Source organism: Hylaeus anthracinus, unplaced genomic scaffold, assembly GCF_026225885.1.
Source record: "Hylaeus anthracinus isolate JK02 unplaced genomic scaffold, UHH_iyHylAnth1.0_haploid 3, whole genome shotgun sequence".
Taxonomy (NCBI): domain Eukaryota; kingdom Metazoa; phylum Arthropoda; class Insecta; order Hymenoptera; family Colletidae; genus Hylaeus; species Hylaeus anthracinus.
In genome coordinates, this window is record NW_026535284.1 from 689,883 (window position 1) to 709,499 (window position 19,617).

The window sequence follows — 19,617 nt, forward strand, 5'->3', positions numbered from 1 at the left end:
GCGTTACTTCTGAACTTTATTCAAATACAATAAATTATGCGTTATAATTAGTTGATTTCTTTTTTCATTTCTCGCTTCATCTTTAACATTTAAATTTCTTGCAGTGAGACATCCTGCCATGCATTCTGTATACTTTTGGAAACTTAAAGGACTGAAGCTGGTCTCTTTCCTATATCTGGCTTTAGACACATTATGTATATTGTAGACTCTATGCTTACGATAATAAAAGACAAATGTATTTTTATTTCAAGCTCTACATTAATTTGCAAGTAAAATAAGGTTTGTATGTGTTATTTACAAATAAAATTAATGTCATATGAATAACGCACAACTTATTATATTACAATACCAGATTCAGACTCTTAAGTTTTCAAAAGCACACATAACGCATGGCAGAAAGTCTTGTTGTAACAAACTTAAATGTTAATAAACAAAGTGGGAAAATGTACAAAGAGATCCACTATTGGTAACGCACAATTTATTGTATTATAATTCCAGTTACAGTCCTTTAAGTTTTCAAAAATACGCACAATGCATGTCAGAAAGTCTTGTTGTAAGAAACCAAATGACACAAATCCAAACTGACAGTTACAGGTTAGAAATGAACGAGCGGCATGAGTGACAGCCATATTACAGTTCCGACCGATGAGCCTTGCCGACTGATTCCGAGAGTCGACGAATCGACGAACGGTCTTAGCTCCTATTGGCTAAGTGTTGACGAAAAATTCCTTGTCAAAGGAAAAGAAAAATGCTGCCGTTTTGACACATTCATGACATGATATTACGATATCTTTGTTGTTCGTGGACCGATTTTACTGATTTTTGTTTTATTCGAAAGCTTATGTGCGATTTACATCAGAAAAATGCCTTTAAATTTCGAAAATACAGCAGGCGTGACGAGATATTAATGACAGAAGTTTCGGGTTAGGTTGGAATCGCGTTTTGTCGAGTAAAAGATACGGGGTAGCGCCAGCGCCAGACATATACGGGGAGGCTATTTTTTCATGTACTTGGCGTCGAGACGCTATCGCGTCTCTAGATTTCTATTTCTTTTATATTAAATTATGTTAAATAACCTTTTCGTAGTCGGTGGAAAATTAACAATTACTTACATTTAAAAAATTACAAAACTTGGTTTCACTTTCGCTCGGAGGAACGAAACATATGCCCTGAAATTATTGGTATCATTATATCTACTTTAGACATCATAGACATTAACACTATTCAATATCGCCGACCCCACCAAATACCATACCAAACCTACTCAGATAGTATTTCCGTGTAGATAGTATACACATTAACTGTACGCTATATGCCTCCTCCCCATTGCCAAAACAAATACATCAAACCCTCTCAGACAGTACCTTCACGTAGACAGTATATGTGTATAAATAAAGGAAATAAAAATTTAATATATTATTCAATATAATCTAATATAAATAAAATAGAAATTATTTCATACTTTTAAGCAATTATATCTAGAACTGGTGAGTATTCATATCAATTAACTAGAAATTATTTCATACTTTTTAGTGCAGTTTAAATATTTTTTCGAAGTCGATTATATTTTTTTTTCCAAAAATTATTTTATTGATATAGATTTATACCACAAAAGTGTTTTTAATTTAGACATTTTATGTTTAACAAATTACAGCAAGTGTTGTAAAGTGTTGATCAGTTTTGATTACAAGGTAAGTTGTCAAAATCTGAATTGCCAGATACCTGTGTTCATACAGAAAACTGTTTTTAATATAAAAGTATACCACCGAAGTGTCTTCAATTTAAACTTTTTATGTAGAGCTTGTAGAAATGAAGGGGACTCACAGGATTGGAGGTTGTCCATTAACAAATTGCAACCAGTGTTGTAAAGTATTTATCAATTTTGATTGCAAAGTAAGTTTTTAAAATCTGAATTGCCCGATAACTTTATTCGTACAGGAAACTGTTTTTAATATAGATCTATACCACCAAAGTGTTTTTAATGTAGACTTTATGTACAGCTTAAAGAAACGAAGGGGACTCACAGACGTGGAGGTTGTCTGGAGAAAGTTGTAGATGGAGAAGCATCTTAGATTAATTTTATAATCTAATACAATATATTGTATGTAAGTAATAGTGAATCTCTTTGTTCATTTTATCACTACGTCATAAACATTTAAATTTCTTGCAACAAGAAAAAAAAGTTGCTGGTACTCATATTAATTCATGAATTAAACAAATAAATGTTTATAATTAATATCATATGAAATATATATATTCGCTTCTGTTGCCCCATCTCCCTTTCTTTTTCTTTATTCAATTAAAAAAATAATAATTTTGACTATTTATGTAGAGCTTAAAGAAATTGTGTGATACACCTTGCCTTGCCCAAGATGTTAAAAAAATCATTTGAATTTAAAGATATAATAAAATACAATTTCACAAGATGGATAAATCTGAAAAGTCCTTGCAATAATTGTGATAGTTCAAATTCATACACATAATGAAGGAAGTCAATGTAACTGCATCTAAACAAATTCTTATTGCAAAATTACTTTTGTTCCATCATAATAATAATGGAACAACGAAAGTGGAAAATTTCTGCATCATAGCAATACCTACTACTAAAATACAAATGAGAGATCACTATTATAAACTTAAGGCAGCGATTCTCCAACACGGTGAAAGTATTCTCGATGGTCATTACACGAATATGGTATGAGATAACAACACCACATGAGTAACTGTTGATGATCTATGAGTAGAAAAACAAGTTCAGCCACGAAATTCAAAAAATGTATACATATTTTTAACCGACTTCGAAAAAGCAGGAGGTTACTCAATTCAACATGTATATTTTTTTTTTCTTCAGAAGGTAGTAATTGTGGTTGTAATTACAGCTCAATGTTCATTACATTCTGCGCCATAAGCTGCTACACGCACCATGTATTGTACACAAATTACTATACATATAATATAAAAAGTATTTGGAGCCATTCACTATGCAAATTATCTTTGCAAAAAGAAGTGAGATCCCCATAAAAAACTTCAAAAAAGTAAAAAAATTACGCCAAGTACATGACAAAGTGGAGGACAAAAAGGAGCAATCACAAAAAAAATAGGAGATCTCCATAAAAAACTACAAGAAAGTAGAAGAAGATGTGAAATCGAAATGAGCAGTCATTAGGGTCTGAACGTTGGCATTGTTGAACACAGCATTTTAGCCACATATAATTGAAATCAGAGAATTTTACATTGTGTTACACAGTGTCGTCTTTGCACTTTAATGAAAAGGGCCTTCATGTACTGGCAGCTCATTTTAATTTCACATCTTCTTCTACTTTCTTGTAGTTTTTTATGGAGATCTATTTTTTTGTGATTACTCCTTTTCGTCTTCCACTTTTTCATGTACTTGGCGTAATTTTTTTACTTTTTTAAAGTTTTTTATGAAGATCAAGTTTCATTTGTATAATGAAAAAGAATTGAAGTATTTACAAAGTTCATAGAAGAACATTTATTTATTCACTATATACATTTAATCCAGTTTCAACCATACTTTGTTTTTACGTCTTTCCTTCTGAGCTTTTTCTTTATCAAGAAATTGTTTGATTTCATATTGTGGCAATATTTCACCTTTATATGTTCTTGGTATAAATTCTCTCTGCAGAATAGACAGTCTTTCATTGACATATGCTTTTGGATCAAATGCTTCAGCTACTTTAATTTTATTAATTAATTCTGCTTGAAATTCTTTTTCTCTTCTCAGGCTACGTCTAAGTCTTATTTTTGCCCAAAGATATTTCATCCTTTTACGGAGCTTCCTTCTCTTATGTTTCTTCATTTTATGTCTTCTAATCACTATTAGACGTACCGCTAGTTTTTCCCAAACATTTTCACTTGGTGGTAACTCGAAAGATTTGTCCATTAATGGTATGTCATGTTGATTCGGATATTGCGTTAAAGGTTCTTCCATAGATGGTATATTCTTAAATGGTGTTTCAATTATATTTTTATTCTTAACACCATCTGGATTGGCAAAATCTATATTAAGTGTTCTTGGTTTGAATGTAATGTGCATTGCAGGATATGTTATACACATTGGATTATTAGAAACATATGATGGCAAAACACTACTTTGCTTTCCTGACAAATAGGACGAAAGATATCTTCCAATAACATTGTCTGTAAAAACAATGCAATAATAATATATGTTAATTATAAATAGAAACGATATAAGTTATATTTCTACTTTTAGGTTAAATAAAACTTAAATCTAGTACATACTTTGCCTGCTTAATGTTACTTGTCGAAATGCTGAGTACAATTTATAAAAAGCCATTATTGGTTACAGAGGTCGTTGTAGAGAAATATTTTAAAACATTAGTAATTGAGAAGTTAACGATCACCTGTGTGCACTTTGGTGTGCACTAGTGTTGATCAATGCCACGGACATAGGAATATAGAGATAATGATACCAGATTGGCTCCCAGTCGCGCATGCGCACTGGTTTAGCGCCAATAAAGTAGCTAACACGACCATAAAACTAGCGCCCTTAGTCGCCCCCCCAAAAAAATAGAATTATAAATGAAAATTGAAAGTACTTTTTAGCATGCAATAATATTAATTGTGTGGATAAATTATAACATAGGGATAGAGGTTGAAATAATTTTACAGATAAAACACATTGGCATATTCGCGCTCTGATTGGTCGGGGAGCGCTACTGCCTAGCGCGTAGCCTACGCGACTAGATGTTCGTTAATTCGCTCGATATCCTACGCAAAGGCGGTTTCCCGCTAACAACGCTATTTCGCCCGACAGGGTGCTCGGCAGCCACCAGGTAACCCGACCAATTCCCGATATCTTATCCATGAGCGTGAGGTAAAAGAGGAAGCGCTTGCCGTACCGTCCACCACGTGTGTCGCTAACGAAATAACGCTTCCCCCCAGCCTCACCTCAATGGTCGGCGGCACGCGGCCCTTATGGCTGCCAAATTCAAATCGCGTTATCGGCGCGCTCGTCATCGGCGGTCGTCTAGTCTCGTCCCTCGGCGACTTTGGTGGCGTATCGGTGCTGGCATCCCTCGAAGACTCTGGAGCGGGCCGGGTCTCGGTGCACTCGAGAACCCGGCTGACTTCGCTATCCTAAACGGCCTCCTGCCCCCTGAAGGTCGTAGCGGAATCCATGAGCTGTTACCAAGATCCTGCAGCCCCTGTGCATTTGAGCTTCATCTGGCCAGTCCGTGCAGCCGGCGCCGGGTTGGACGGGATCGGTAGCCTCTAAGCCGCATCGCTCGGTGTTGCCGTCGTTAGCCCAACGCTATTGCCCTTCAGATACGCAAATTAGTCATAACCCTGAGTTACCCTGGTGGCGCTCTCGATCTTGGTCGGTCTCATTCCCCGCGGAAAGTTCACCTCTTTGTGATGTGAGAATCTGCTACGTCACAATATATATTATACCCTAGGAATTATCCTAATAGGATAGAGCTCAATGGCTTAGCCACAGCCGACTTTAGTACTAGCCGTGCTAAGACAAAAATGGCAACAGTGCAAGCGTCCGGCTTTGATATACCTAACCCAACTTACCCTATCAGCCTCCCGGCCTCTCGGTACAACCGGCCACCCAACTACTGTCTCCCTCTACCGGCCTTTTCATAAAACTATTTTTCTTTCTTTTGACTTTGTTCATATAATGAAAAATATAAGAAATAACTGGTTAAATTTAACAAATTTAAATAAAACTTTTATTTTCCCCTACTTTTATACAAATGAATAAAGATTAGCTAAATTTAACCATTTACGTACAGTTTACGATTTTGAAAAATATTTAATTATTAAGAAAGCTTATAAATTAAACTATAAGTCATTGTTTCTTAATAATTTTGATAGGCAAAAAGTTTTTCTAGTAAATAATATTTTCCATCATTCAACAATCGCAGTTATGAAAGATTTTAATTATACAATAATACAAGTAGTGTTAAAGGTAACAGGAAAAGAAACAAATTTTTTAAACCGATTTTGAATATTAAGGATTTTAAATATGAATATTTAAAGAAATTTTTAACATGGTTAGATTTTTGGAAAAATTTGGAAACAGACGGTCATTTAACATTAGATACTTTCAAAGCTTTACATCAAAGTACTAGAGTTCTTTTACTACTTATAGAGTAGTACTGTTTTCAAACTTTTGACATATCTTTTAGCAGGAAAATTTTGAACTAAAAAATTAGAGAAACGATTAGGAAACTATAGACTTTTATTTGGTTGTAATTATCACGTTTCATACAATGAAGTAGTTCATGCAGAGAAAAATATTAGACTAAAACTTTCCATTGATGTAACTTGTTTTTCTGGGAATCTTCGAAACTGAATATTTATCCACTTGTGTTGTTGATGATTCCATTAAAATTTACATATCTGGTTATGGCTCCCATTCTATTAGCAAAAATTAAATTGTAATATATGTAAATTATTAATTGTGGAGGATAAAGGTAAAACTATTAGCGACAAATATTTTGATAGCTTATAAAGAGGAGGACTTTCTGTTCCTACAGAAGAAGCAATGACCGCATTCAGTCATATCTATGCCATAATGGAAGCCATAATTAATGATGCTAACTTGAAGTCCTAATTTGTAAAATCTGAAAATCATACACATATTTTATATAAATTAACATATATTAGCATTCAATCAGATATTCATTATTTTGCATTTTCCGATTATGATTAAAAAAGGTAACGCCTCATAGAAATACCCCTAGGGTGGTAAAGAAATTTACCTGTAACACACTCTTGTAATTAACTGCACAATTCTTTCCTTGGGTAACTTCCCTTTATCTCTTCCACGCGTTCACTTAACCTCTTTAGCTTCGTACCAACAATTTTGTCCATTTCACGTTTGTATTAACTTAAAATATCTCTTATTAATTTTCAAACACTTCAATTTGGTCCAAAGAAGGTTTTATCTTCCTTACACTTATATTTTCTTCAAACCACTGTAAATATTTCAAGTTTAATGCGTCATAACATCAAACAACTTTCAGAGTCCATCAAATTTATACTACATTTACAGATATTAAAATACTTTTACGCTACTTTTACTTACTATAGTCACAATATTTATATCCCACTTTTACATAATTAATAACAAATGGTGTACATTAGTATAGTTTTCTATTGAACAAACTGTTAATTATGACACGAAGCACAAGACTCTCATATTGGAAAATAGGACTCTCGATCACTCTCGATAGACTTGAGCGGTGTTGCCACGTTTCTCAATATGGCTAGTGCTAGAGTCCGCTGTGGCGTAGCCTTCGCTACCGCGGCCGCTCCAACGGTATACGCGCGCTCTGATTGGTCAAAGTTTTATGTTAATATCTGCTTAAGGGTGCGCAGGAGATAAACTGGCGCCACCAACGGAAAGTAGGTGAACTACTAGATAGTTTTTCCCGTTTTTCAGGCACAATAATGAAAAAAACATATCATAATTATGCATTTCATAATTAGGGGAAGTAAATCTATCGTCTCGTCAAGCGTTTTTTGGAAAAAATTGAAAAAAAAGAAATTTCTTGTCTTTGAACGTATTTTTAGCCAGTTTCAAAAGCGAAATTGCAAAATGTGTAACTGTTCCCCACAACGGTATTTTATAAGGAACAGTTTAAAAAAAAAATCAGCCGGAAAGGTCACTTCCTCGCCTCATAAAATTACAATGGTGTTGTCGTTATGAAATCGAGAAGACTGATGCGCTTGCACAATGGCTTGAGTTTCACCCTTTCCACCACAGCACACCACAGCGCTGGTGTCGTCTCTCCTGCTGCTGGTGTGCCGATAATCTAAAAATGCCTTTCAGCATGGTTCAGTACCGTACTAAAAGTATGAAGCGCCCGAGCTTATATATTTTACTTTTGCATATGTATTTATATTCAATATTGTATTGTTAAGAAACGTCATGTGTATGTTAAGATTGTTATATTGCATTGGAATTAATTGATACAGAATAGTCTGTTACGATAATTTCAAAGTAGTAAATAATAAACAACTGATATGATATTTGTAATATGGTACGAACATAATAAAGTACTAATTGTTATTTGTTGAATGTAATGATAGTATGCAATGTAAAAAATATTGTATAATAAAAAAGGTAAAACGTTTATGAACATTATTTTTGAATATACGTAATTACATAAGAGAAAGTACACTAACAAAGGGAAGGGACGAATGTTGCAATCGCTTTTGCAATGACACCCTATGGGGGTTGAGTACGCATGTAGTACTGCAAAACCATTTTGGCTTTTTTCAGAATGGGTATTTGTTTTCGATGTACAATAAAAGCATCTAGCAAGGTTCGTTGAATGGATTGGTAGAGTATTAGGTTGTAACGCTGCTTGACCCCGAGTACGAATCCTGATTGATGTATTTTTTTTTTATTTCAATTTTCTATCAGAAATATACTTTTTGGATATCATGTACTATATACTGCATATTATATATTACCTTACGCATATTTTAAGGTTAAAATTAATTTTTTAACGTAACATATCATGCCGGAATACCTACTTGCTGTAGGTGAGTAAGTCTTTACAACGATTTTTATGTTTGGTCGTAAGTTTATTTCGTTTTATAGTGATTAGTGATAGTGATTCTTTGCGTGCAAGTTGTTTTGAAGAAATAGTCATCGATAGCAGAGAATCCAAGCGTAAAGAGGACAGAATGTGTGTAATGTTTTCTCTTTCTCTGGCGTGTGTATTCTCCGGAATACTACTGTTAGTTGTACATGTATACGTTCCATTCGTTCGATTTTACTAGCGTTAAAATGAGAAAGCATGTTATAAATAAGTCATATTATTAGCATGTTACATGTTAAAGCATGTAATGAATTTCAATATATTTATCTCTATTCTACATAGATATGTTTGATACGCATCATGGCTATCAAAAAATCGAGTACATTTCGTTAACGTAAATCAAGCGGTATTCCCAATAGAATTAAATAAACAATTTTGCAGTTGTGAATCTAAAGCATTCATTCGATGTACATGGTGATTAAAAATTTGGTTTCCACTGCTTTTTTGAAAATTATAACCCAAGTTCATGTACATCATAATGGAAATTGTCTGTTTTAAAAAATATATCTGTAAGACGATTAAATAAATGCAAGAATAGAACGCCGAATATTCTTTAACAAATGATATTTTATTTCGTGGAGCTCTGTATACGACGATAGCTGGCCAAGAAGTGACTTTCCCGGCCTGGGAAAGTCTCTGCGTAGCCCCGTCAATGAAGGCTCTTGAAGGGCCTTCGACGTTATTTATGAGGGGGCCTGGCGTCGCAGCATCACGCCCTGTCGTCCATGCGCCAATGTTTAGGCGAGCTGTCTCGAATTTCCTAACAAATAATAACTTCAATGTTGAATATCTCGTAAACTATAAATCATCTGCCCCCAAAACTGAATATCATTCGCTTCAGTTTTCCACTGTGCAAAGGCTCATCAAAAAATTAGCGTCATATCTGGGCCCGTTCCCTTGTCAGTCTCTCTTTCTTCTTCATCAAACTGTCTCTTCCTACTTCGTCGACGCCTTCAAACTTTGGACGGATTCGAAGCTGATCGAAACATTTAGTTACACATACAATGTATGTAGGTATAATAACCAGCCGAGGTGTCGATTCTAAGTTTACGTGCGGCTCCAGCCGAGCGCGAACATAGAAAGAGACAGAGAGAGGAGAGAGGAGAGAGAGAGAGAGAGAGAGAGAGAGAGAGAGAGAGAGAGAGAGATCCAAGGCACGAAGCTAGGAACCAAAACATATCGGTGGGCGCGAGACAATACTAATGTAACAATAAAACTTTTTTATTTATTAATTTTTTTAAATCTAACTTTTTCCAATGTATTTGTAAGATTTTTTTGATTACAATGAGACCAAACACGATATACATACAGCGAAATAGGAAAGTATTCGGCTATTTGTTTGTATTTTATATTTCATATTACCTCTTATATCAAAATTTTTTTTTTTATAAATTATACAAGATGTTCGGCAGCCGAACAAAGTATAAAATAAGAATAAAAAAAATACACAGCAGTTTGGGATCGAACTAGCGATATCTTATGTTCGATACTACGATCAGTGATACCAGCCAGGCCAAGTTTTTTCGCCCATGTACTGCCAGAATGACCGTCAACAGTGTCGTATCCAGGGTAACAGGTATAGGATGCTATGGCTATTGTGGCTATGAACGCGAAATCATGAATATATTTGTCCTTATTATTTATATATTGTCTATAATTATTGTCTTTATATATTGTCCTACATTTGTCCATAAATCATGAATATATTTGTAAAATTATGCAGGGGTAATTAAGATACACCTTTTTAGTCGTGCGTGTACTTCATTGATTCTATGTTCGCTGCGCGTGCGCGAAAAAAACCCGGCCCGACTACGATACCTGCGAACCAAGTCGAAAAGCGTCTTTAGATGGTCGACACGGTAACAGAAAGGAAGACGACGACAGCGCTGCAGTGGAAAGCACGATATTGAGGCAGCCATGTTGGCATATGAATCGTCCCAATCGTAGCGACACCACCAATGTAATTTTATGAGGCGAGGAAGCAACCTTTTTGGCTGATTTTTTTTTCAAACTGTTCCTTGTAAAATGCTGTTGCGGGGGACAGTTACAGATTTTTGGAAAAAGACCCACAAAAAATTTCTTGTTTATGAACGTATTTTTAGCACGTTTCAAAAGCGAATTGCAAAATGTGTAACTGTCCCCCGCAACGGTATTTTATAAGAAACAGTTTAAAAAAAAAAATCAGCCGGAAAGGTCGCTTTCTCGCCTCATAAAATTACAGTAACTATTTGGAAAATTGCAAACGTTTGACATCATTCTGTCTTTGTCTCTCCTCCGATTGATGTATCTCTCTCTCTGTCACAGCATCATTAGAAAGACAAGGATCTATCTATCCTTGTCCCAGAGCTTCCTACTTTCTCCGCAATTATCGCTGAAATCAACTCGGAGTTTTGCTGGGTCTCCTGCGCACCCTTAACGAAGCCTCGGACAACATTTTCGCTAAGGAAAAAGTTATTTCAAATCACCTCCCGAATCACTCCTTCCAATAACATGTAAAAGGTGTTACAACATTTTTAGGACACCCTATATATTTATTTTTTATTTGAATATCACTTCGATACATAACATACGTGAGATATGCGCGGGAACATTAATATCATTTTCAATCAATTATCTTGATTAAACTTCACTTCTTGATCAAGTTTGTGGACTTGGTAACAGTTTACCGAACTCGTCAAGCGAATATGTTTAATAAAACGAAAGAAAACGACACTTTTAAATAAAATGCATCGAGTCGTTTGAGTTTTGAATTCACATAAGAGTAACATTGAATATCCTCGTTTTATAGAGAGTAGGATCTCTAAATAATCGGTCTATCTATCATCCCCTCCAAGAACCTAAGAAAGTCAAGAGCAAAGGGGGAAAAACATGGCTCTGCGATGTTATTGAAAAATTCGATGTAGTTCGTTCCGTCATATTTTATTTATTAACATTTATAGGAGACATTAAGAGTTTGTATCGTTCATGGGTGCATCGTCTTTTTTAAGTGAGACAAACAGTTTTTGAAAGTGAAAGAAAAGTGACGAGATAGGATTAAAAAAAGAAATGTGTTCGATCGAGACGAGTCATTGTAAATGTCATGTATTTTGCAACAGGGAATGATTCGAACGAAACGTCTAAGTTAAGCGTGCCGAAGGAATTCGTCTTAACGCAGATTAAAATCGATCGACAATCGTGTCTCTGAGAATATACAGACCACTCTTTCTCCAATTTTTTGGTTAGTGGTTCCGATCATGACCATCTGGATTGTACATAGCAGTCAGCTGTAGATCGTAACACGCGTTTATGCGTGGGATTTATAAGTCGTTCAATGATCAAGTCGAAACGTTTCGTTTAAATATTTAATTATATTAAATATGATGATAACTCAAAATCTCGTTAAAAAATGATTGTTTGCGGTTCACGGTCAATGACGATTCATGAACGATTTTCATCGTTCGATTAAAACGTAGTGCTATTTCGAGTGCTGATCAATTTGATTTACTTGCGCTACGAAAATATTCCAAGAATTAATCTCCTATAGTTATGCACGAATAAGGTGTTTAAATCGAACGAAATCCGCGATGGCCATGAAACGCAAATGCGCTTGTTATGTATTTTACTTTATGTTATTTTTAAACCACTGATGTACAAAACGCTTGAACAAAGCTTGATAAATTCAGTTTTTATCTATAGTTGAAAGATTATTCTTGGAATATATTTCAGGTGCTTGGTCTTTAATGCTTAATTATATGATTTTTAACCTATCTTTGATAGTTTTATCAATAATTTGTTTATTTACTTTGGATATTATGAACGAATTACGATTTAACATTGTTTATTAATATAATTTTTTGTAGGGTTACAAGTTTAGTGTTTGTAATATAGAATTTATATACTTAATTCCTTGGTGCTTTTTTGACTGTATAAAAGGATGTCACTGAAACCTAAACGAGTTAATTTTAAACAAACATGGAATGTATTAGAAGAGACTGTAAAGTGTATAATAACATTGTCAAACGTTCCACGTGCAACATGGAATGATAGATTTAGGTAACGGTACTTAGGATTGCAACACAAAATTTAAAATATTGGTCAAGTTTTTATTTAAGTGTATCATTTATGTTTTGTTTTAGCGATGTCTATTCTTTATGCGTGGCATATCCAGAACCACTTGCCGATGAATTGTACAATGAAACAAAAAAGTTTCTGGACAATCATGTCTTCCAATTGTTGACGACAGTTTGCGCTCAAGGTGAATCTGGTTTGCTACAGGCATATCATCGTGCCTGGTGTGAATATTCACAAGGCATTAACTACTTGCATCGCTTGTACTTATACCTAAATCAACAACACATTAAAAAACAAAAGCTTTCCGAAGCGGATCTTATTTATGGCATGTCTTCCGTTATGACTGCTGATTACCAAGAACAAATGGAGATAGGCGAACTTGGCTTAGATATTTGGAAGAAAAGAATGATTATACCATTAAAGAAACAGTTAGTTTCACAACTATTAGACTGTATTCGTGCAGATAGACTTGGTATAGCTCAGCTAGCAAGTACAGAAGTTATTTGGGGTATTATAGAAAGTTTTGTTCGAGTTGAAGAATATAAGTTAGTGGGACAACTGGATGTAATTATTCATGTTTCATTTCTGTTTGTTCAATGTACTTCTGTGTCGCAAAACTATCTTATATAATTTATTCTGTTCTAGATGTATCAAACAATATTTGAAACACCATTTCTCGTAGCTAGCGGAGAATTTTATATGAAATATGCATTTAAATTACGCCAGCTATCAGACATAACACTTTATATGGAAAAAGTTACTTCACAACTCGGCCAGGAAAAGCTACGTGCTATTAAGTTCCTTCACTCAAGCTCTGTGCCTAAAGTATGCTCTTTTTCTTATGTGTTACATGAGAAGTCAATTAATTTAAAGTAGTTGGTTGTTCGACAGTAATATTTTGCAGGTGGAACAATGCTGTGAAGAAAAGATGATAGCCACATATGTGACCTGGCTTCACACGGAAGCAGAAAATATGATAGAAAATGAATGTAGAAGGGACTTATCCCTCCTGTATCCATTATTAAGGCCATTACCTGCTGGCTTGACTCCTCTTGTACGAAAAATTACCGAACACATCACTCAACAAGGTTTAAAGGCAATTGGAAGTTTGCAAGGAGAAAATGTAAGGAAAGAGGCAGTGACGAATATACATTTATCATTTATAAAAATGGTACAATATTACCACTCTATAATTGTATATAATAGGTACACACACAATTTGTGGAAAGCATACTGAATGTACATCAAAAATACTCGGAATTGATCAAAGACGTGTTCAAAGCTGATTTAGCCTTTGTAGCTGCTCTTGATAAAGCTTGCTCAGCTGTTGTGAATCATAGATCTGTTCCACGCCAACCAGCAAGAGCACCTGAACTAGTGAGTAACTTTTTAGTTGCTGATTATTGCTAGCAATGGGACTGATATCGTATCAATTCTCTGAATACCAAATAGCAGTATCCCTATATCGAGTCGTTTTGATACCTACATGAAAGTATCATTTCATAACGTTTATATACAGCACATACTTGGTATTGTTGTTGAGTTTTTTTAGAATGAATACCTAGCGGTACCAATACTATCACAACTGTATCAAAAATGAGACTTTTGATAGACACAAAATAATCAGTTACAAATAGATACAACTTCAAAATAATGTATTTAAATTTTATACTAATTAGACTTTATTTCTTATTTTTGATACATTGCAATAGTACAAAACATTATTTACTCCAAAAAACACAATATCACAAACTGATACTAAGTATCTAAATTTCGTTACGTGTCGGAAGGTATTTTCAAGGATGGATTTTTGTATCGAATTCCTCGAATATCGCCGATATGTATCGTATCAGTCCCATTACTAGTTATTACTACTAAGTAATTTGTACAATAATTAATCAAAGTTTTGTTTCATATAACATTTTCAATTTAGCTAGCTAAGTATTGCGATTCCTTGCTGAGAAAATCAGCTAAGGCTGCATCAGAAGTGGAAGTCGAAGAGAAACTGGGTCGTTGCATCATCGTGTTCAAATATGTCGACGACAAAGATGTCTTTCAAAAATTCTACGCACGTATGCTAGCGAAACGATTAATACATCAACAGTCGCAATCGATGGACGCCGAGGAATCCATGATCGATCGTTTAAAACAAGCCTGTGGCTACGAATTCACGAACAAGCTTCACAGGATGTTTACCGACATGTCAGTTTCAGCGGACCTGAATGCCAAATTCGCAGCCAGTTTACGAGAAGGAGACAGGGAGAATCAATTAGGCATAGGTTTTGTAGTGTACGTGTTACAGGCAGGCGCGTGGCCGTTAGCTTTACCACCATCCCCAGGACCGTTTCATATCCCTCAGCAATTAGAAAAGTCTATACAAGCATTCGAAACTTTTTATCACGCACAATTTAGTGGACGGAAACTTACTTGGTTACATCATCTTTGTCAAGGCGAACTAAAGTTTAATTACTTAAAGAAACCTTATTTGGTCATTGTACAAACATACCAAATGGCGTTGCTGCTTCTTTTCGAGCATTGCAATTCGATACACTGCCGAGAAGCTGCTGCATCGTTACGTTTGTCACATGATCAACTGGTTAAACACGCCGCTAGTTTGGTCGATTGTAAAATTTTAAAAAAGTCGACGACCGGGGAATTAGAGGAAGACACAGTTTTGACGCTCAATTTTGATTACTCCAATAAGAGAACGAAATTCCGCGTAACGGGTGCGTTGCAACGGGATATACCCCACGAAAGTCACGATACTGAGGCTACCCATCGCAGCGTCGATGAAGACAGAAAAATGTACCTGCAAGCTGCTATAGTCCGTATTATGAAGAGTCGTCAGGTTTTGAAACACAATCAACTTATACAAGAGGTGAGATTTTATTTTGATTTAGTTTTCATGATAGTCGATCCAACTCATACAATTGATGTCATTCTTCCAGGTACTAAGTCAATCTAAGGTTACATTTGCACCTTCGATTGGCATGATCAAAAAATGTATCGAAGCCCTTATAGATAAGCAGTATATCGAACGTACGCCAAATAATGCAGATGAGTATTCGTACGTTGCATAATTTTACCATCTATACCATCTGTCACCATCATTAATTTATTTAATTTGGGATGCTCTTTGATCGTTCATAATACAAGAACATTTAAGAACATTTCTATAAAATAGTTGTAGGCTTTTCTCTGCTCGATTGTCTCGATAAAAGAACTTGTCAATGATACTTCTGAATATCTCTCTCTCTCTCTCTCTCTCTCTCTCTCTCTCTCTCTCTCGATTCTTTGCTCCCTCGCTCTTGCGTTTGAAAGATCAGAGGAAGCATCCCAAATTGCTTACTTGCTCCTAAATCGATCAATGAATAATTTAGTTAATTCAATGATTTGTAATATATGCACACCGAATAAAGCTAACGTTACTATTTTATGTTTGGGAAAAATCTCTTTCATCGGTTTTCTAAGGGTACAAATTTAATTTTGATTTGTAACATACAATTAACATTGCTTATTTGGGATTCATTGTACCCACAAAAAGAATAAATCTAGATGTATATTCTTACAAAATCTACATAACAATATTTGAAGTATTCTGGGTTTTAATGTTTGTCCCGTTCTCGCTGATAAATTTTTGGTCCCATATTTTTAAATTACTTACAATATACCAGCAAAAACTGGTAATAAGATTGCACAATATATGATAAAACTCAAATGACGTTTGCAGTAGTCACTTGCAATAGACATTTTGTGTTTTAAAAATGTATAATATGATAAAAGGAATATTGTTGGCGCGCTACACTACGGTATAGACTTAGAACTGTATCATTAGGAACGTGAAGTTTTTAGTTGCAACAGCTCTGGATCCAACAAAGGATTATCATCTGTCTCCAATTCCAATGGTTTGTTCATACTATTGACCACGAGAGGCGACGCAGTGGCTGTATTACTGTATGGTGAAAAACCAGCCCATTCCATGCCAAGATATATAGGTGGCGGACTACCCAATGGTGGTTCTAACAGTAAATGATCCGATTGCTGCTGTTGTTGTTGTTGCTGAACTTCCTGGCAGTCGGAAGGTGGCAAATGCGACGTCAAGTGAGTGGTTACTTTACACTGTTTTTCCTGTTTTCTCCATTTTGCTCTTCTGTTTTGAAACCATACCTGGAAACAGTGAACATTGAAATCTGTGATCCCCGATGATTGCATCTCGAGTATTGGACAGTACATCTATTACCTGCACTCTGGCCTCTGTCAATTGGATACGAAGTGCAAGTTCTTCTCGAAAGAATACATCAGGATAATGTGTTTTCTGAAAGGCTCTTTCCAACTCCTCCAACTGGAAATTGGTGAATGTGGTGCGGTATCTACGCTGCTTTCGTTTACCAACTCCGGACGGTTGTCGGTCCTCGCTTCCCGGACTTGATGAGAAATCGTAAGCTATAACAATCCACAGGCGCTATCAGTGCGGTGATTTAAACGCGTGACTCGCTAGGTGCGTAATCGACCATACAATGTCGTTGTAAAATTGAACAAATGCGTGCTACGGGCCAAAACACGAAGAAGCGAAACACTTTTGGTAAAGTCAGGAACTGTATCGGAGACTCACTCACTGTACGCTGCACTTAATGGCGTTGAAATTCACATGCCGTAAAATGGTTCATAACTGTTAAACTGATTACCACTAACTCTATTTAAAACAAGGGCTGCCGATTCGCTTAATGCATTTAGCAATAATTTAATTGAGGACTGCTCCAACTTACGAGCCGACAGGTAGAAAGTGGCAGTTAATTAAATCAGGTCTGGGGTGGCAGGGTGCACTTACAGAATTTTGTAGGAAAGCAAACCGAGGAAGATTGCGCGCCTATCAGACTAGCCAGAGCAGTCGACTGTAGATCTCCTCCAGGGTTGATCTCGTCTGGTGCTCCAGCAGAAGCAACGATCGCCCCAGCTGATACCAATGGATCACGCGGTGCACCCACCAAAAACAGTTGCCTGCTACTTTCGTTCGCACCATCGTCTTCTTCTTTCATATCCATCGCGATCCACTTAGTCCCGGTAATCGTCGCTTAATTAATTAAATATAATAAACTAAGCGAACGGCAGGCCGATGAAGGATAGGCTAATGGTAATTGAATCACTAGCAGAAGTTCGTGTGGGTACCACAGCAGCTCCGCAACTCCGCTATTTCTTTTCTCTTTTCTTCCTTTTTTTCCTTACACCTGTGCGATGTAGACAGGGTAGGGGATAGAGTATATTCAACATGAACACCTTCAAGAGGGGTAGTGAAGCCTCAAAAATGTATTGCTTGTACACCACGAATCAATAGCACGGGTGTGTACAGTGGGAAAAAAGGTAGATCTAGTTCTTCACATGCTCGTTTGCGTTTTACGAACAATTTAGATTTACGATTTTTCAGATTTTAGAACATGGAAACTCGAAATGTATTTCACTGAATTATTCGTTCGGCATGACGTTTTAAACGTTCGATAACGATTTTTATGAAAAAGGGATTAGCCTTAAATGCATAATTTAAAACACAAGTCTTTTATATTTACTTCTTTATTAAATCGGTGTATTATATGTATAAAATTTACTACATCCATCCATACTTAATAAATGAAGACACATTGTGCCTTAAAAGTGCACGTTTCACAGTTCAAGCATTATCGCGATAAGTCTTTATTAGTATTACTTTAAACGGAATAGTGCTGTGCTTCCAGACTTAGGAAAAAATACACTTAACACATGCATATCACAGTAGGTGCACAAGAAGTAAAATTTTTAATATACACTTTGTTTAAAGTTATAGTCATCTTTAATATTCCATTCCAAGTATGTGTTGAAACATATTAGTTGGACCCATGTTGTAATATTAGAACAGAATGGAAGCGTTCAGATGTAAAATAGACGAACTCTGCTGGTAGAGACTAATAGATCATCGTCAAAAAATTTCGTCTCTATCACGACATTACCGCTGGATATAAATAAATAAGAAATAATTATAAATGAATATTTTTAAAGATTAAACATAAAATTTCATGATGACAAAGTACATACTTACTTCAATACATCGGCAGGCATCATTTGGCTTTCCGGTGCTGCTTGAATTGCACTTTGCCATGTATTTGTACTATTAGGTATTACAAAGCCAAACTCAAAAAACCATTCCTCCAGACAGCGTCCTTTAAATAACACCTTTTGCTCTAACCTAAATCTTTCCATTGGTTCTGCTGAACTGAAATTAATTTCCCGCGATATTGCTCGACATTTTAAAATCTTTTTAGGAACTCTTGCTTCGTGTTCAACTTCCGGCACAGACCTTTAAACAATTCGTTTTATCATATATATTGTACATTGTATTTTGACAGCACAAATTTATTTCATACTTACAAATCTTCGTTTCCTTGCCATAATATTTTACCGTTATCAGCATCTCGTAAATTCATCCAATTCCTGTAATAAATGGCAGTCAAGGAACCTAATTCTACAAAGTTTAAGACTGAAATAAGGTAAGTTTGACTACTTATCCTAACCTACAAATTGTGAAGCTTATTTGCGATTTATTTGACAGAAACATCAATGTCTACACATTAAAAAAGGATACACTTGAAAACCCTTTAAAATATCTTCACCCCGAGAAGGCATGATTAATTTTAAACGATGTTAACGTTTAAACAGTAAAACGATTATTATTATTGCCGCCGAATACAAACATACAATCAATGAACCCACTATCGATTGCTAAGAGAGTAGACACCGACAACACGTGATCTCTCCGATTTGGCCGGTCGGTATTACAGCAGATTTTTCTGCATGAAAATGGTAATACCCATTGGTGGCGCTATCTGCTACTTCTAAACAAAGCGAGATACATATATTCGCTCTTAGCGACCGAAAGCGAGATACATAAAACTTCAAAAAAATGAAAAAATTACACCAAGTACATGAAAAAGTG

At 35.5% G+C, this 19,617-nt stretch overlaps 4 protein-coding genes and 2 long non-coding RNA genes across 8 annotated transcripts; 2 read left to right on the forward strand and 4 right to left on the reverse strand.

Moving 5' to 3' along the window:
* Nucleotides 1–3,467: 3,467 nt before the first annotated feature.
* Nucleotides 3,468–4,398, reverse strand: LOC128894284 (uncharacterized). Its single transcript, XM_054155940.1, has 2 exons — nt 4,264–4,398; nt 3,468–4,161 (listed from the first exon to the last, which is right to left on the reverse strand). Exons 1-2 carry the CDS (start codon nt 4,316–4,318, stop codon nt 3,515–3,517), a joined length of 702 nt encoding a protein of 233 aa, XP_054011915.1. The 5' UTR covers nt 4,319–4,398; the 3' UTR covers nt 3,468–3,514.
* A 1,851-nt stretch (nt 4,399–6,249) lies between these two features.
* LOC128894309 (uncharacterized) lies at nt 6,250–7,160 on the reverse strand. Its single transcript, XR_008461495.1, has 3 exons — nt 7,136–7,160; nt 6,756–6,971; nt 6,250–6,617 (listed from the first exon to the last, which is right to left on the reverse strand). It is a non-coding gene; the product is annotated as an uncharacterized LOC128894309 (long non-coding RNA).
* A 4,282-nt stretch (nt 7,161–11,442) lies between these two features.
* LOC128894224 (cullin-2) lies at nt 11,443–16,090 on the forward strand. Of its 2 annotated transcripts, none has more exons than XM_054155825.1 (8): nt 11,443–11,823; nt 12,446–12,638; nt 12,722–13,220; nt 13,302–13,481; nt 13,561–13,779; nt 13,863–14,033; nt 14,590–15,534; nt 15,605–16,090. In XM_054155825.1, the coding sequence occupies exons 2-8, from the start codon at nt 12,520–12,522 to the stop codon at nt 15,734–15,736; spliced, it is 2,265 nt and encodes a 754-aa protein (XP_054011800.1). In that variant the 5' UTR covers nt 11,443–11,823; nt 12,446–12,519; the 3' UTR covers nt 15,737–16,090. The 2 variants fall into 2 exon arrangements, with proteins under 2 accessions (XP_054011800.1, XP_054011801.1); XM_054155826.1 differs by lacking the exon at nt 11,443–11,823 and adding an exon at nt 11,845–12,054.
* Nucleotides 16,091–16,118: 28 nt separating this feature from the next.
* Nucleotides 16,119–17,717, reverse strand: LOC128894280 (homeobox protein ARX-like). The gene is made up of 3 exons (XM_054155936.1): nt 17,485–17,717; nt 16,897–17,099; nt 16,119–16,823 (listed from the first exon to the last, which is right to left on the reverse strand). Exons 1-3 carry the CDS (start codon nt 17,696–17,698, stop codon nt 16,488–16,490), a joined length of 753 nt encoding a protein of 250 aa, XP_054011911.1. The 5' UTR covers nt 17,699–17,717; the 3' UTR covers nt 16,119–16,487.
* Nucleotides 16,617–18,307, forward strand: LOC128894311 (uncharacterized). The gene is made up of 3 exons (XR_008461497.1): nt 16,617–16,757; nt 16,834–17,717; nt 17,807–18,307. It is a non-coding gene; the product is annotated as an uncharacterized LOC128894311 (long non-coding RNA).
* On the reverse strand, nt 18,206–19,438 carry LOC128894301 (retinal rod rhodopsin-sensitive cGMP 3',5'-cyclic phosphodiesterase subunit delta). 2 transcript variants are annotated; one of them, XM_054155969.1, is made up of 4 exons: nt 19,267–19,438; nt 19,053–19,115; nt 18,724–18,981; nt 18,206–18,636 (listed from the first exon to the last, which is right to left on the reverse strand). In XM_054155969.1, exons 1-4 carry the CDS (start codon nt 19,305–19,307, stop codon nt 18,555–18,557), a joined length of 444 nt encoding a protein of 147 aa, XP_054011944.1. In that variant the 5' UTR covers nt 19,308–19,438; the 3' UTR covers nt 18,206–18,554. The 2 variants fall into 2 exon arrangements, with proteins under 2 accessions (XP_054011944.1, XP_054011942.1); XM_054155967.1 differs by lacking the exon at nt 19,267–19,438 and adding an exon at nt 19,196–19,257.
* Between the last annotated feature and the right edge of the window lie 179 nt (nt 19,439–19,617).

What these genes read in the sequence shown, in the direction of transcription:
- LOC128894284 (XM_054155940.1), bottom strand. Translation starts at nt 4,318, where the DNA reads ATGGCTTTTTATAAATTGTACTCAGCATTTCGACAAGTAACATTAAGC. An exon ending in AGTAACATTAAGCAGGCAAA is followed by an intron (nt 4,162 to 4,263) that starts GTATGTACTAGA and finishes TTGTTTTTACAG; the next exon opens with ACAATGTTATTGGAAGATAT.
- LOC128894224 (XM_054155825.1), top strand. Translation starts at nt 12,520, where the DNA reads ATGTCACTGAAACCTAAACGAGTTAATTTTAAACAAACATGGAATGTA. An exon ending in AGTTAGTGGGACAACTGGAT is followed by an intron (nt 13,221 to 13,301) that starts GTAATTATTCAT and finishes ATTCTGTTCTAG; the next exon opens with ATGTATCAAACAATATTTGA. An exon ending in CAGCAAGAGCACCTGAACTA is followed by an intron (nt 14,034 to 14,589) that starts GTGAGTAACTTT and finishes TTTTCAATTTAG; the next exon opens with CTAGCTAAGTATTGCGATTC.
- LOC128894280 (XM_054155936.1), bottom strand. Translation starts at nt 17,698, where the DNA reads ATGGATATGAAAGAAGAAGACGATGGTGCGAACGAAAGTAGCAGGCAA. An exon ending in TTGCTTTCCTACAAAATTCT is followed by an intron (nt 17,100 to 17,484) that starts GTAAGTGCACCC and finishes GGATTGTTATAG; the next exon opens with CTTACGATTTCTCATCAAGT. An exon ending in TGACAGAGGCCAGAGTGCAG is followed by an intron (nt 16,824 to 16,896) that starts GTAATAGATGTA and finishes CACTGTTTCCAG; the next exon opens with GTATGGTTTCAAAACAGAAG.
- LOC128894301 (XM_054155967.1), bottom strand. Translation starts at nt 19,239, where the DNA reads ATGTTTCTGTCAAATAAATCGCAAATAAGCTTCACAATTTGTAG. An exon ending in ATAAGCTTCACAATTTGTAG is followed by an intron (nt 19,116 to 19,195) that starts GTTAGGATAAGT and finishes CATTTATTACAG; the next exon opens with GAATTGGATGAATTTACGAG. An exon ending in ATGCCTGCCGATGTATTGAA is followed by an intron (nt 18,637 to 18,723) that starts GTAAGTATGTAC and finishes ATTTATATCCAG; the next exon opens with CGGTAATGTCGTGATAGAGA.